General features: G+C 35.9%; 1 protein-coding gene across 1 annotated transcript; it reads right to left on the bottom strand.

Annotated features, from left to right (window-relative positions):
* Positions 1 to 1,532: 1,532 nt before the first annotated feature.
* LOC112178019 lies at positions 1,533 to 2,006 on the bottom strand. The gene has a single exon (XM_024316240.1). The coding sequence runs from the start codon at positions 2,004 to 2,006 to the stop codon at positions 1,533 to 1,535; it is 474 nt and encodes a 157-aa protein (XP_024172008.1).
* Between the last annotated feature and the right edge of the window lie 15,578 nt (positions 2,007 to 17,584).

Raw genomic sequence — 17,584 nt, 5'->3', positions numbered from 1 at the left:
AAGTTTCTGAAGTGAATAAAAATCCAAAGATATCATCATAATGTTGATATTGTTCAAACCTTCTATTTAATGATCCCTTAGCTTGATCTACGATATATAAGAAATAATGCGCTCTAAAAGATTCCTCACTTGAAGATGATGGTGATGGATCACTACGGCTTTCATCAAAAAATCTTTTTCTTAAAATTGGACTCTTTTTTGGAAAAAAAGAAGAAGAAGATCAACATCTAATGTAGCAACATTTTCTTTAGTAGTAATTATTGCATTTGTGGAGCCAATTTCTCAAAACTTATCAAGTCAAGCAATTAGACCTTTTTCTTCCGCTATAACAATACTAATTTGCATATCATCGGACTATAGCACTTTGCTAACCCTAAAAAAGCAAACAATATCTCATACCAAATCACGATTTTTAGCAAAAACTCAAAGACTCCCAGATCATTAGTTGCTATTGACTTTGCACCACTTTTAATTTTGGGATCCTTGTCAATTTCTTCCAATTGATGTAATGCTTCCCTTATTTCAATAGGATTAAATCATAGAGGCTTAACACTCTCAATACAACTCTTCCAACGCGTAGTGGATAATGATTTGAGAGTGAATCCTTTTACATTGTCTTTCAAAATCTGCCATCGCCTACAAATAAGGTATAAAGACGTTGTAACATTCCAGAAAAATCCACCGCTTTCCCACAAGAATTTTCCCCATCACAAAGAGTTAATTTTAGACAATGACAACCACACGGAGTGTATAATGCTCTAGGATTGATATCTAATAATTTTTTTGTACCCCTTGGTGTTTGCTTATCATGTTTAATTAACCCATTGTCATATCCTTGTCCCCTCACATTTACATTTCAAAACTCCAAAAAAAACTCTTTAATTTGTATTGGACTCTTTGAAACATTCACACATCTAGGTATCAATGACATCTATTCTTGGTGACTACTATTTGGTGTGCAATCAAGAATCATTGAGAAATATTCAGCATCTTTAATTTTTTTTTTTAATGATTTTAGCTTTGATTTCAATGTCTATCATATGCAGCAACTCATTCTAAATGTTATGACCAAGATAGTGATGATGAATTTCAGAACTATTTATGTGTCGACAATGCTCTTCTATCACTTCTTCACATTTTACCACCATTTCAACTAGGCCCAAAAAGTGTCCATTATTAGGTTCATAAAGCCTCTCATTATTTCCACATAATGCTAAGTTATTTTAGTAAGAAATTTCACAATTACAATTGTTCTTTTCAGCACATTCCTACAGTGTTCTTTCTCTTTACTAATCTGGTCTTCAAAATTTTTATCAATTGTTTCATGCCTCTGCAATCTAAGACACACATCAATCCAAGTATTTGCATTAATGAAATGATCAGTGCTCATTTCATGCTTTTTAAGTCTTTTACTAAGATGACCCCAATCATTGTACCCATCATTCGGTAACTGAGCTCGCATTAGCCTCCTTTTAAACAACTTGCAACAAAAATAAAAAACCTTAATTATCAAGTTCCTTTGAGTACACTAGTCACTCTCTGTCATATTTCTCTACATTTCCTAAAAACCAAGCGTAAAATTTTGAATTGAAATCTCTATTAAACTTGTGTGGAAGACCATTTTCTATTGAAAGATCTCTAAGAGGACCTTTTCCTACCAACAAATCTATTAACTTTTTATCCAAGCTATCCCGATTTCTTGGATCCAAAATATTCGTGGGAGTCACATCCGCATCATTCACATTATCCTTATGTCCCGCATCATTCTCATTTTCAACCAGACCCAAATTATCAACAATTTCATTGCCATCAGTGTGCTTTTGCACATTATCTTCCCTATCAGTTTGCTCTTCTACCTCTTCATTAACCAAATGTTCACCCAAATCTTCTGGTTCACTAGTAATGAACTTATCAAGATTTCCCCTTAAAGATTTAACTAACTCTGCATCTTTTTTCTTCTTTAAGCGTTTTGCATATCCAGATAAGCATTTTCTTTTAGGAGGCATACTTATAAATTTTAAGATAACAATGCAACATTCCCAAACAATTCAAGAAAATCAATGTCAATAAGAGAACCTGATTCCCTGAAGATCAGAGACTCAAAGTATAGTCTAAGACTATGAGTTTGCTCACTGCTCGACTTCTCCAATTTTCTCAATTTTCATAATCCCAGAAAATTGTTAGATGGCCTAGACCTTTGCAATTTGAAAGCCAAATCAAACCATTAGAAATACTAAAGCAAACATTTATTTATTTGTAAAAATAAATCAAAGAATCATACCTCAGTGGCTGAGTAGTGAGGCACTGAGGTTGATGAGAATTGAGGAGGGGAAGAGACAGAACGCAGAAAAAAAAAAACAATAAGGTTTTGACGTATGAACCTATTTCATATTATTTTTAATATTTATTTATTTAAAAATAATGCCATAAAAAAAAGAAAATTGGGCCCTCTCAAAAAAGACATCTAAAAAAGTGTGAACGGAAAAAAAGGAAGAGAGTATAAGGATGGTCCTTTGGGGCCCTATTTTATTTGTAGTTTTTAATATTTATTTATATAAACATAAATCCTTATAATTTTTTTTTTGGGCCCTCTCAATTTGGGGCCCTATTTTGTTGCCCTTGTTGCACGCGTTGAGAGCCGGCCCTGCATTTGGGACCGTTATAAAACCCTTTGTATTTCTAGTGCTCATTATCTTTTGGCTATTATCGATGATTTTTCTCATTTTACATGGGTTTTCTTAATGCGTCACAAAAGTGAGACACAAAATTTGCTTCGTCTTGTTTTTAATTATGTTGCTACCCAATTTAACACCAAAGTTCAACAATTTCGCTCTAATAATGGGGCAAAATTTCTTTCATTACAATTTTTTTTTTCTTGAACAAAGAGTGCTTTTTCAACAAAATGGTGTTGTCGAGTAGAAGCATAGACACACACTTAAAATTTTCGAGCTCTACATTTTCAATCTCATTTTACCTATTTCTTTTTTGGAAGAGTGTGTTCTCACTGCTGTCCATACTATCAATCATCTTTTTTTTTGTTGCTTAACAAAAAAACACCATTTGAAATTCTCTATAATAAGCCTCCTGATTACTCTTGCATGTATGCATGATTTTGGATGTGTTACCTTTGTGACCTCAGTTAATCCACCATCTAAATTCGCTCTTCATGTACATAAATGCATTTTTATTGGGTATACCATGGGCCAAAAAGCCTACAAGTTGTATAACATTGAGACAAAGAAAATATTTACCAATCAGGATGTAGTTTTTTATGAAGATACTTTTCATTATCTACCACACAGAAGCCTCTCACCTAATAAGCTCATTGAAACTACTTCACCAATCCAGGCAATACCTCTTTCTATCTCAACTGACTTTCTACCCATCTCACCTGCCACTTCACTGTCCGCAACAGCTTATTCGCATAACGACTTAGAGGACGCCGTTGACATAGCGCCAACCTCCATCACTCATGCTCTCGATCAACCCGATCCTAATCCTGAACCCCCACTACATGATCAACCTCTTCCCAATTATCCTTTTCTCGATCCTCAACCTCTTCCACCCTTTCCCAATCTCTAACTCCTTCCTGATCCTCTAAACTTGTTTAGGCCCTCTGGAGGTCCCAGATCTCAAGGGAACCCAATGTTCGCCTTCGGGACTACGTCTGTTCGCAGGTCATTCTATCTCTACACTGACTTCTGTCGACCTCGCCAAGTCCTCTACCAGGTACCCGTTATCCTCTTTGCCATTATTTGTCATATCCACTTTGCTAAAGGCTTCACTCAAACTGCTGGCATTAATTATCATGACACTTTCTCCCCCACTGCCAAAATGAATACTGTTTGTTGCATTCTTGCCATAGTTGCCAGCAAAGTTTTGTCTCTGCATCAATTGAATGTTAACAATACTTTTCTTGATGGTGATTTGAATGAAGAGTTATACATGTCTCCTTCTCATATTCTTTGGCATCACCTTGTGTGTCCCCTCAACAAGTCGTTGTATGGATTAAAACAAGATTCTCATCAATGATTCTCTTAAGTTCACAAAAGCTATACTTGCTGCCGATTTCTCTCAGTCCAAAGCTGACTACTCTCTCTTTGTCCGCATAGATGGTACCTCTCTCACAGTCTTATTAACCTATGTTGATGATTGATGATATTCTTATCACAATAGTCTAGACTCCAATGCTCTTAAACAATTTCTTCATGCTCATTTGTGTATTAAAGACCTTGGTAACTTGAAATACTTTCTAGGCATTAAGATAGCTCATTCAAAGAAGGAGATTTATATATCTCAACGAAAATATGCCTTAGAAATTATTAAAGTCAGTGATTATTTGGGTGCTGAACCAGTTAAATTTCCTATGGAAGAATGCAAGCTTTCAAATAAAAGAGCACTACTCAAAGATCTAGCTGCATATCGGCGTTTAGTTGGTCGATTAATTTACCTAACAATCATTAAACCTGATATCACGTACTCAGTACATGTTCTTATTCGTTTATGCATGAACCGTGCCAACCTCACATGATAGTTGCTCTTCGAATTGTGCATTATTTAAAATCCGCTCCAGGACAATATTTGCTTCTTCAATCTTACAGTTCATTAAACGTAAGAGTTTTATGTGATTTCTATTGGGCATGATGTCCCATTAACCATCGTTTTAGTACTAGCTATTCTATCTTCTTGGGGATTCTTCAATTTCATGGAGGACAAAGAAGCAGAAGACAAATTTCTATCTAATGCTGAAGCCGAATACAGAGCAATGGAAGGTACATGTTGAGAGCTTACTTGGTTACAATATCTATTGGCAGATTTATACATGCCTATATTGGGTCTTGCATTTTACATTGTGACAATCAAGTAGCTTTACTAGTTTTGTAAATCCAGTATTACATGAAAGGACACAACATATTGAGAATGATTGTCATTTTATTTGAGATAAAATTTTAGAAGGTCAAGTTGTTACTCAACATGTTATTTCTTCGCAACATTTGGTAGATATGTTCACCAAAGCTTTGGGAAAGGAGAAGTTTAAATCGCTCTTGTACAAGTTGGGAGTTCTTGATATCCACTCTCCAACTTTAGGGTGAGTGTTGGAAGTATATCCTACATATCAATATGTTTTTATCACGTTAGTTGTACTGCTTTTTTTGGACTCCTAACTTGTGAACTTATCATAGTTTTTTGTTGTAAAAGACCTATATTCTGTATATAATTCTGACATATCAATGCAAATATTCATTCTGCCTAAATACTTTTTTATAGTTTATTCTTTGCAAAGGATGCCCTAGCTACTTTTGTCAAGCCTATGATAGATGAGAACGTATGGCTTTAAGAGAGATTATTATTATTATTATTTTCTGTTATGGGAATAAGGTGAATAACTTTGGTCTTCAAGCTTACTCAGGTGTCTTTCTTCCATCATACTAAGCGAGAAGCAAACTTTTTGGCCAATGCCGTAGCCAAAACTGGTCATAAATCCAAATCTCAAAGTTGATTCCCTGACCTACCTCTTTCTGCTAGTCAGGCTTTTCTTTTGGATAATTTGAGTGTGGTTGTCGTAGAGATTTCAGTATGTAGTTATTTTTGGATTATCCAAAAAGAAAAAAAAAAAAAAAAAACTTTGGTCCTCAAGCGGTTGATCCAGGGAGCAATTGTAATGTCCCAAACTGCACCTCACCAGCTTGAGTACGTTACAGTGCTACAAGTCTTTAAAACATAAACCAAAATTTTGATTTACATTTTAGACATCTGCTAGGCCATTTATTGAAAATAAATTTCTCACAAAATGCACAACGAAAACTTAGAAATTCTTTTGAGGTGAAGACCTTTCCAAAACTTTAAATTCAAATGTTCGTCCAGGACTTGACGTTGCAAACAATTGAGAAATAATGAACTTAGCGTACAACAAACAAATTTCAACAAGTTTCGAAAATACAACTTTAAGAAATAAGGATAAGATTTGAAACCTAGAACCTGACTTCCGTTAAGATATATTATTGAAATCCCCACACCCAACTCCGTCCGCTCCAATCCCATTATCAGTGCACAGTGCCTGCAGCTACACTATTGTAGGGGTGAGCTTTCTTCCTCGCTGCTCAATAAGGGCTTCACCTGACTAGGTTTGAAAACCGACACATAAAATAGAAATTTGGGTACCTAGTATGAAAACGTACTTAAATCATTTCTTTTATAGAACGATAAACTTAAAATATTTTTGGACTCAAAACCAATGCACGGAACTCAAATGAATGTATAATAACTGATGGCCAGTCTCGAGGACCAACTACACGGCCTTACCTCAAATAAAGTAATAATCAGGTAAGCGTAGCTAGAGTGTCTACTTACACCATATCACCTAGAAGTAGTGTCACTCCTTAAGGGATGTAAGACACTATTCCATCCATAAGGCCCCTTCGGAGGTTTAGGAGATTGAAGCCCAAAGAATCGCTATGTTCATCTCACTCTCAGGCCATCAATAATCTCTCGTGGAATGGTTAACATATATTACATTATAATAAGGTAAATCAAACCGTGAAACTCAAACATGCATTAATATTTAATTATAGACGGAAAACAACTAACCGAGTAAGTCCCAAGTCCCCTACCTGAATTCCGATGCTTTAACCTTTATGTTGTTTGAGCGATTTTGATACTTCTATTTATCGGGTAACTGGAGTCCTAATTTATGACATATCAATTGTTAATAATTTTTCTAACAATATTTGGAGTCTCAATGATCAAAATATCATCAAACCAACCTTTCCTGGTTTGACCAGGATTGACTAACTTTGACCAATTTGACCGACGTTTGACTAGTTCCCTACCAATTATTCAAACTTATTATTTGAACTTGAAACATTATCCGATTCTCATTCTTTTAGTAAATAGTTGAATTACTATGGACACCCATAATTCTTCTTGAGAAAGTCTTGCGTGGGGCAGCCGCACCACGTGACGGTGTGGCTATCCAATCAGTGCCCAGTAGGGAGATATTTTGGGTATTGCACTTTTAAAAAGTAGAGATAGTTTTGGAATAAGGCAAAAAATTTCTTAAGTGTGATTGGTTAGGCGTACGCAAGAATTTTTCATTCTTCTTAGGCTATTTTCCTCAACGTAATTCCAATTCATTTTGGTACCACCAAATATTCATTTCAATACCAGATTCTATCAAGTGATCCAAATTTCACACTTTATACTCAAATGAACAAGAACGAAATATATAAAAGCATTTCACCCCACTTGTTCTCAGTTTCACTTATTCAACCAAGGAAACAAACTCAATCAACATCATTCTCGACAACAACCATGATTTTAATCGAACAATCATAATAACAATCGTAACTCACCACCAATACCCAATTTCACGGAGTAAACCTCGAATTTACCTTCAGTAGTATAACATGCAAGTGAATACCCAACTCGCAGCAGCTCGATCTCTTTCGAACCTAACTGATGATGAACTAATTAAGGATTTCATGTCAACAACCCAGCAAGTAGTCACTCCAGAAACGAACCAAGAAGAGCCCGAAAAGTCAACCTAGAAACACAAGTCAACAAAACCCAACCAAGTTTGAAAACCAATTACGTAATCATGTAGAGCATAAAGAGGGGATAAATATTCGTACCACATGCAGCTCAATCCGTCGCTGGAGCTGCCGGAATTTTTGTAGAAACCGTCAGAGCTGCTACAACTTTCCGGCGTCGATTCTGTCTCCACGGTCGACGAATGACTAAGCTATGACCATATAGGTGACGGTGACGACGTGACGAAGGGAATGGTGCTGGTGCACCTGCCAGAAGTGGCCTGACGGTGGAGCGCCGATCGGGTCTAGTCGTTGGGTCAGCGATTTAGGTCTGAGCTCTAATATCTAATTAATTTCGACGGCTGAGATGATACAGTGGCTGAACGGATGGCTAAGATCGTACCGATCTCAATTTCCTTTTCCAATTAATATTTTCCAAAATCCCAAAACTTCCAAAATTCATAAAACTAAGCTCGGGTGTCCGAAAAATTCACCGAAAATTCGACGGCTGAGATGATACAGTGGCTGAAATTAATTTGACTTCGTTGGGTCTAGTCTTATATATAATTAATTTCGATGGCTGAGATGATACAGTGGCTGAACTGATGGCTAAGATCGCACCGATCTCAATTTCCTTTTCCAATTAATATTTTCCAAAATCCCAAAACTTCCAAAATTCATAAAACTAAGCTCGGGTGTCCGAAAAATTCACCAAAAATTCTCGCAGACTCACCGCGTCATGTACTTTATTATCAGACTCTTAACTTGAACATTCCGCTTTGTGAAAATTTTTGAAAATAATTACCAAGACCAATAACTCAATCCTGACTAATTCTGCTTCCACTCCTTAAATAATTACAGCAATATGTGTGCCTCCCTTGAGTACCTTTTTCATGAACTGTAATTAGGGCTTTCTACCATATATAATTGAGGCGAGACGTAAGACCAATATCAAAGATCGATTGTTTGACACTTTATTCCAATTTAGAGTTCTTCAAAGGCGAAGTTTTTGCAGTCTTGTCCGTCCTGGCTGAAGCTGGGTGTACCATGTGAATGCGGACCCTTTGAGGGACTGAACAATTTGCCTGACCAAAAAAGCATCTAGTTGAGAAGTCTCTCCGCACGCTGAATGGAAGTGAACCAGAGCCATTTATGGCATCAAACTTATCCAAAGTAGGTCTCTGATACCCTTTGAGAAAAGGTATGGCGTCATAGTGGAGAGGGTATGACTTCCTTTATCCAAGTACACACTTGCAAAGGGAAAACCCTTTTAATGTAGTACACTGAGTGCAATGATGCTCTAGAAGTCGTCAATAAAGCGATCAATTTGGCCGGGGAGACTAGGTTGAGTGAAACTATTCTGTTGCTGCTTCATGCATTTTAGTTTTGTTTTCCCTTACAGTCCTGGTACACGTGTGTAACGACAAAAGACAAGCTCTAGATTCTAACTCAACCTCATTCATATATAGATGGGGAGGCTAGGGGAACTAGTTGGCTCATACCTAACCTCCAGTTAAGCTTATATGAGTTTGTGAGCTTGAATGAAATTGTGGCGTTTGCATGTACGTACGTAGCTAGTATAAAACAGATTTCCTCAAGTTAAAAATTTGCAATTAATTTATCAGTTCCGCAGCAACAGTTCGATTCAATTCCAAATTTTATCTGAAAAAAAAATTGTACAAAAAAAAATCTGCCAGTTCTGTAATCATTTGGTTATAGACATAATCCATTGGATAAAGCTGGATTGAAAATAACAATCAAATGACAAACTAATTTGTTGTTGTTTGATGCTTCCCACATTTCTCCCCATGGTCAGGATGATGTTCCTTTTGAGTTTGATGTTGGTTAGATTGGGGTCGTCTTGAGTACCTTGATGTATGTTATACCTTTATTTATTATTTTTTTTTACTTTTAGTAAATTAATATAGTGGAAACCTACTGAACTGATCAACAGATTACCTAATTAAATATCGACATGTTTCATTTTTAAAAATAAAATTTACCATATTAACAACACACTCTTTCTTGATATGTAAGAGCAACTCCAACAGCTTCCCTATAATTTTTGTATTATAGATAAGCAAAAGTTAAACCTTTAGCCTATTGTTCTTCTCCAACTCCAATAGATTCCCTAGTTTACAGTAATCTATAAAATATCTATATTCTTCTTTAAAATTTTAGAGTTTGCTGTAAATATAGGGAATTTGGTTTTCTCTCTCCTCACTTTCCCTAAAATAGAGATAGTTATAGGGAATCTGTTGGAGCAAAAGATGCTCATTTTTCCCTAAAGTAGAGAAAAATCAAAATATAGGGAATCTGTTGGAGTTGCTCTAACATTGTTAAAAATCATGTAACAAGTATTGTCAAAATAATAAATTACACATAGTTGAACTACAATTACGACTTATGACAACAGTTGTTGTGGTTCTTGTAATTGAGTGGTCAAAGATGTAAATATCATATTTGGACAACTTTTATCAAATTTAGAACCTTCATTATCAAGTGGAGAAGCTCCTTACAATACTGAGTTGTTACATATCTTTTGGTCTAATTTTAATTTTACCATGTTCACAACACAAATGTTGTCGGAATTGTAAAATGGTTGGTAATCTTGTAAATGGTATAGTTTTTGAAGTAATTAATACAATTAGAACAAAAGTTACCGCTTTTACACCAATAATTGTGAGTTATGGTAAAATATGTAGTCATTGAGTAATTATTCCATTAATGATAAAAATATAACGATTTACCCCTTTGACAACAAATTTGTTGTTGCACTTGTTAAATTGTCCATAAATTAGTACATTAGTTTAGGTTGAGTAATTACTATAAATAGGACAAAAGTTGCCGCTTTTACATCAATTGTTGTGATTGTGGTAAAATGTGTAGCCATTGTAGTAATCATTTCATTAATGATAAAAACATAAAGATTTACCACTCTGACAACAAATTTGTTGTCATACTTGTTAAATTGTCCATAAATTAGTACATTAGTTTAGGTGGAGTAATTACTATAATTAGAACAAAACTTTTCGTTTTTTCGTCAATTGTTGGAATTTGTGGTAAATTACGTCGATTAAGAGTAATTACTAATTCAACGATGGACATTACACAATATATTACTTTCATTACGCAAGGGAGAACTTTATTACACAAATGAGGACGGGTAAAGCTATGGACATTAACATTTCTCATACATGTTCTATTTTATATAATATTTACCACTCTGAGGACTATGTAACCACTTTGAGGACACATGTGATAATTAGAAAGAAAAAAATCCTCATTAAAGTAAATAAAGTCGTTAGAGTAAAGTAGGTTCTCATTTGAGTAATTAAGTTCTAAAAGTGGTAATTGTAATAGATTCTCATTAGAGTAAAGTAGATTCTCATTTGAGTAAATAAGTCCTAAAGTAGGTTCTCATTTGACTACATTTAAAACAAATATTATTTATTTTTACACTAATTGTTGTGGTTGTCATAAAATGCATGTAAAAAGAATTATATTTGGTTAAGGAAACTACTAATGATATAATTATTGGTAATAAAGACTACTTAACTAATACTAATTTTGCAAACTTAGGTTAGAAGGTTTTGTTTTTAATAAGGAAAAAACATAATTTTCAATTGTATAATTGTCCATTAATAACAAGCATTAATCAAACATTAATTCACTAATAATAAAATTAATTAGTAATATAGACTATTTAACTAATAGTAATTCGGTGAACTTAGGATAGAAGGTTCTTTTAATTTTTTTTTTAAAAAGGAAAAATCATAATTGTGAATTGTCAATATTAATTGGCTTTATTGTTTTCACTATCTTTATTGTTTTCAATTCAATTAGTAGTTTGTGTTAACATTTTTGCTTATTGGAAATGAGTAGCATAATTAGAAAGGCTAAGGGCTAAACAAGTTACCAATTTGTTAAATATTTTGAACCATTGGATATATTACTAATCCAATGGTCCAAAATATTTAACAAAATGAGGGTATGGCAAACACCAAGGTACCCAAGAATTCACCAAGGTACCCAAGAACTCTCCGGTTAGATTTCCTTATATTTTTCTTCTGCTTTAATGCAAGTTTGTTTTTCTGTCAAAACAAAAATGACAAACCAATTTTGTTCTTTTCGTTTTGGGCCGTTTCGGTCCCCTCTGTAACCAGAAAAAAAAAAAAAAATTGACAAACCAATTTGATTCTTCAAGTCAAGCCTGTGACAATTTGGAAAAAAGAAAAGAAAAAGTGGTACCTTCGACTATATTTGTTTGGATTATTGGTACTTTTGTTCTCTTTTCAGACCTATAAAGCACGCTGACAAAAAAATCTTAAAAAAGACTTTTCTCTCACCCTTAAGATTAAATAAGGGCTCGTTTGAAATTGTTGTGACTTTTATAAAAAAAAAAATAATACTGCTTTAGCTGTGAATTAAAACAGTTTTGTGTTTGGTAAACAATATTTTTGAAAATGCTATCAGTACATAAAACAACTTCAGAACGTGTTTTGATTGAAATCAGCTTCTAAAAGTAACATTTGAGTTGTTTCTAAAATTTGTTGTTAGTGACCTATAATTTTCAATTGTAGCTGTTTTTTTATTTATTTAAAACAGTTTTGTGTTTGGTAAATAATATTTTTGAAAATGCTATCAGTACATAAAACAACTTCAGAACGTGTTTTGATTGAAATCAGCTTCTAAAAGTAACATTTGAGTTGTTTCTAAAATTTGTTGTTAGTGACCTATAATTTTCAGTTGTAGCTGTTTTTTTATTTATTTACCAAACACAATAAAATTTATAATTTTAGACAAAAGATGATTTTTTCAAAAGAGAAGTAATCTCAAATATGGCTTACTCATTTCACTTTAATTAAATGGTGACGTTTTATGCTTTAAAAAAAAAGGGAGAAAGTCACCAAAGTGTCCAGACACTGTTGGTGACTTTCAGAATGATACCTGAACTCTGAATGTTATCAATGTGATACCTAGACTTTACTTTTCGTATTATCGTCGTACCTCTGGTGAACTTCCGTCACGTCTCCGTCAACTGTGAGCATGTGTGGCTCACGTGAGCCTAAAAATGAGCACTACCAGAAAACTTATCTTTTACGACGCGCAAATTACGGCGTGCATTTCGTGGTGCTGTAAATGTCATATTATATTTACGGCGCACATTTTATGTGCGCCGTAAAAGACTTCTCTTACTGATCTTTTACGGCATGTTTTTCATGTGCGTTGGTAAAACACTTTCCAATTTGATCTTTTTGCTTTTTTTATGTGCGTCGTAAATGACAACATTTGAAGAGCCCGCTATTATTTTTGGCTCAAATTCTAATTTCCCTCTTTACTGGAAGTTTTCTATGAAAACCAGAAGATTCGCCCTCGCCTCAAAAGAAAAAAAAAATTCTCCCAAAGTTCTCTCGTCCTCCCTCTCTATCCATCATCGCAAACACCCAAAATCACCTACCCATGTAATCGTCGGATCTTCCACCTCTCCCTCGCCCTCTCTGCCTTCTCGCCCGTCGACAACTACGTCTTCGACTACAGCTCCACCGTGGACTCCACCTTCGACGATGGCCGCCGCTTCGTTCCGGACTTGTCCACTTCAGCTCGCTCAATTTGACTCCGAAACCAAAACCCCAATCCCAATTCCCCCCAAATTTACCAAACCGCTAAGGTTTTCCGGTTGCCGTCCTAGTATGAGTTCCAGATCCGCGACCTGGGCACCCACATGGTACGACTCAATTTCCAGAGGTTCAATTCTTGTAATTTTGATTGGAATAGTGCTCAGTTTCATGTTTTGGTTAATGGATTTGTGGTTCTAAAAGTCAGTAACTTTGGATTTGAGGGTGTATTAGGTCCAATGGTTAGGGAGTACTTGATTTGGGTCAGTACTGAAAAGCTTGTAATTCGATTTGTTCTTGATAAAAATTCAAGCTTTGCGTTTGTGAATGCGATTGAGGTAGTTCTGCACCTACGGACCTTGTTGCTAATACTGCAATGTATGTGAGTGATGGGAAAGTTGTGGGTTTCAATGGGTTGGCTAAGCAAGCTCTTCACGTTGTGCATAGGGTCAATGTGGGAGGTCATAAAGTGACACCCTTTAATGATATTCTGTGGAGGACTTGGATTACTGATTTAAATAGCTAAAATGGGTCTGGTTTTGTTTTAATTGTTTATCTATCTGAAAGTGGATTACTGGGAATACAAGTGGTGGTTGAATTGCTTCTAGGGTAGCATTTGGCTCCGAAATCGATGACTAGATATGGATGTAAGTACTTTGATTAATTGCATTCTATCTGCTTTTCACTTGCTTATTTGTTATTTGATTGTGCAAAAGTTAAATTGGTTATGAAATATTTGAAGACCCAATTTGAGTATTCTAGTTGAGAATTGTTTTGAACTAATTCAATTTGCTATCTGCAGGCTCTTCATATATATTTGGACAAGCTTTTCAATTAGTATGTTGTTATAATCCTCTCCGTGACTTTTGTCCTGTTTTTCAGAGAGGTGAGGCTTTTTCCATGATTTGGCATTGTGGTTCTAATATTTATGCTCGTTTATGGTTGGGGTGAATTTGAATTTGATTTGGTGTTTGCTTCTATTTTGCCAGGTTATTCCACAAGCAATATGCACTAGATATGGACTTGTTGTGGGTTCCAACCAATATGTTATCACTTGGGTGAGTCAGTTTGAATTTATTTCTTTATAACTGTCTACCTTAATGTTCATTTTGGTGAAATCATTCTTCAGATACATTTTAGAGAGAACAGCATGCAGAAATGTGAAATTATGCTCAATGATTTGATTGGTTCTAAGAGGACCAACACCAATATTAAAGCAACCATAGCTCAGCCATCTCATACAGGTAGCTTTGAAAATATATATATATATATATATATATATTTTCCTACAGGTGTTATTACTTTTGGGGCTTGCTCTCGTATTACCAGAAGTCTACTATAATTATTTATTTACATTCTTATAGTTTGACATATCTTCTTGGATTCCTGAGTCTTAAGGTTGAGAGAGCACATTAGATGTTCTATTTTTCATGAATCACTACCGATAATATGAGATTGACACTATATATTGATGGTTAATGCTGTCTCAGTTGGAATTGCAATTTGAAGATAGAGAAATGCAGTTCATGGTTGCTCCTCTTCATACAGCAATTATAATGCAATTTTAAGATCAGAAAAGGTAAATGGGAGGAATATCTTAGTATATCGTTTTTGGTTCATTAATTTTTCTCTTTATTGATATTGCCTACTTTCAGCTGGACCTCCAAAGATCTTGCAGCTGCAGTTGGGGTTCCAATAGATACACTTAATCGGAGGATCAATTTTTGGATAAGCAAGGTACGCTGATGGACTCATGCTTTCATATTTCATAATTTGCTTTTTGTTTTTCGATACATACACTCTTTGCTTAGTTGTGACAAACCCTAGTGATTTCAGTCATCTGTTTTATTGAATGAGAAAATAAGTGTTAGACATTGAGCACAAAACTCTAGCTTACATTTGGAAAGACCCAGTAATTCAAGTCATCTATATTGTTATATTTTGAGGCCTTAAGCATTGGAAATCAAGATTAAAGCTCTCACGGTTGCCTCTGTTTTCCTATTGAAGGGAATTCTTGCAGAATCACTTGGAGAAGATACTGATGACCATGTGTTTACACTAATGGAAGGGATGATTGGTTCTTGCCTCTGTTTTCTATTCTGCTTCGTCATTTTTTATTTGTAGGACAGCAACTTGGTGAGGCACTAGGGCTGTGAGTCCTGTGACAATGAGTTACAATCTTGTAGGTAGAGTAGGTGAAAGAAATGAATGTAAAGTAGTGTAGGAAATGGATTCTTCTTTACTTGCAAGCAAATTTTATATGATGTACAATGATTATATAAATGAAGTTTATTAAATAACAAAAATATAGAATCATGAAATAACAAATAAATTGTGAATTTTTTGTTTTTATTATTATTTTTTTTCAAACATCATTTACGGCGTGCATGGTATGTGTGCAGTAAATGTAACCATCTTTTACGGCACACATGTAACTCATTTACGGCGTGCATGGTAAGTGTATCGTAAATGCACCTCTCTTTTACGGCCCACTTTTGACTCATTTACGACGCATATTGAGACTTATTTATAGCACACATAATGTGCGCCGTAAATGATAGTTGTCTTTTACGGCATGCCCATTTACGGCCTGCATTTGTGGGCTGTAAAATGTCATTTACGGCGCACATTGTGGGCCGTAAAAGACCTTTTTTCTGGTAGTGGAGGGCAAAAAAGACATTCTGCCCTCAATTTGTTTTAGGAAAAAATTCACCAACGGTGTCTGGACACTTAGAGGACTTTCAGAATGATACCTGAACTTACAAAGCTATCAATGTGATACCTGGACTCATTTTTTCATATCAACGTCGTACCTACGACCAATTTCCATCACGGAGCCGTTAAATTTTGCACGTGAGTAACTTAATGAAGACACAAAAGACCAATTTACCCTCAAAAGTTTTTTTTTTCTTTTTTCTTTTATTTCTTTGTTTCTTTATTCTTCTTTCTTTCTTTCTTCTTCTTCTTTTTTGGTTTCTTCTTCCCCTGATTTGAATCATCAAGATTCAAATCATCTTACTCGTCCGATTCCCACTGTCGATTGCCGATCAAACATTGCCGTTGTGTCTCAATTCACCTTCATGCGGATGTTTATGGTTCCCCCTACTTCAAATCCTACAGCAAATTGAAATTGCACTGAGGCTTCGCCGCTCACTCCGAGTTCATCCTCGTCGCCGCCGCTGACGACTTAGCCACCACCACTCTCGTTCTCTCCTCCAACCCCCTTTTATACACCATTGATCAGAAACTCAGACCCTGCCAGCCCTCCACTCTCAAATCACAGCTCCAATCCCACCCTGCCATCCTCTCCGTCTTTCCTGACATGCAACACCACCTCCACACCATCCTCACCTGCAACTTCATCAGTTTAGCAGACAACTTCGAGCTGTTCTAATTCACCAACTCCGCCACTCCGCTGCTACCCACCATTGTGCCTCGTCGATTAGCAGACAAAGAACTCGGAGCCTCCACCATCGAGAAATGGAGGCTCGCGTTCTGCGTGTCCTGCACGACGGATATCAGCACCGTCGGAGAAGATGTTGTCTAAACAGAAATTGAGTTCGGGTTCCAAGGTGGTAGCTCATCGAGCTCGTCGATTGCGGCCTTGGCTTTCTTGATGACCCAATCGACGGCCTTGCTGGGCCGGTCGTATCCGAACTGGACGCGGTGGTCCCTGGGGCCTTTGGCGATGTAGACCTTGCTGTGGCAGTCCTTCCGGTCGGTGGCCCTTAGAATGTGGCCTCGAGCCTCCATGATTTCGCTGGCGATGGAGGAAGAAGCAGTCCTTATACCCAAACCCAATCGAGAAGCAGCGGAGGAAGACGTCATTGTGCGGTGGTGGAGGTTGTTGTGGCTCTCCCCCATTTTTCTTCTTGCATATTCCATGGTAGGTTCTCTGAAAGAGGTGGTGTTGGCAAGGAGAGAAGAAGAGAATAAAGAAACCAAAAAAGAAGAAGAAGAAGAATAAAGAAAGAAAGAAAGAAAAGAAAAGGAAAAAAAAAACTTTTAAGGCTAAATCATTCTTTTTGTCTTTATTAAGTGACTCACGTGCATCTCACGTGCAAAATTTAACGACTCCGTGACGGAAATTGGTCGTAGGTACGACGTTGATATGAAAAAATGAGTCCAGGTATCACATTGATAACTTTGTAAGTTCAGGTATCATTCTGAATGTCCCCTAAGTGTCTAGACACTGTTGGTGAATTTTTCTCGAGGGTAAATCGGTCTTTTTGTCTTCATTAAGTGACTCACGTGCATTGCACGTGTAAATTTTGACGGCTTCGTGACCGAAATTGGTCGTAGGTACGACGTTGATATGAAAAAATGAGTCTAGGTATCACATTGATAACTTTGTAAGTTCATGTATCATTCTGAAAGTCCCCTAGGTGTCCAGACACCGTTGGTGAATTTTTCCCAAAAAAAAAACAAAACTTTTAT

The sequence above is a fragment of the Rosa chinensis genome, chromosome 7, assembly GCF_002994745.2.
Source record: "Rosa chinensis cultivar Old Blush chromosome 7, RchiOBHm-V2, whole genome shotgun sequence".
NCBI classification, from domain to species: domain Eukaryota; kingdom Viridiplantae; phylum Streptophyta; class Magnoliopsida; order Rosales; family Rosaceae; genus Rosa; species Rosa chinensis.
The sequence above is the reverse complement of the archived record's forward strand: the minus strand, read 5'-3'. Positions and strand labels throughout refer to the sequence as shown.

What these genes read in the sequence shown, in the direction of transcription:
- LOC112178019 (XM_024316240.1), bottom strand. Translation starts at nt 2,006, where the DNA reads ATGCCTCCTAAAAGAAAATGCTTATCTGGATATGCAAAACGCTTAAAG.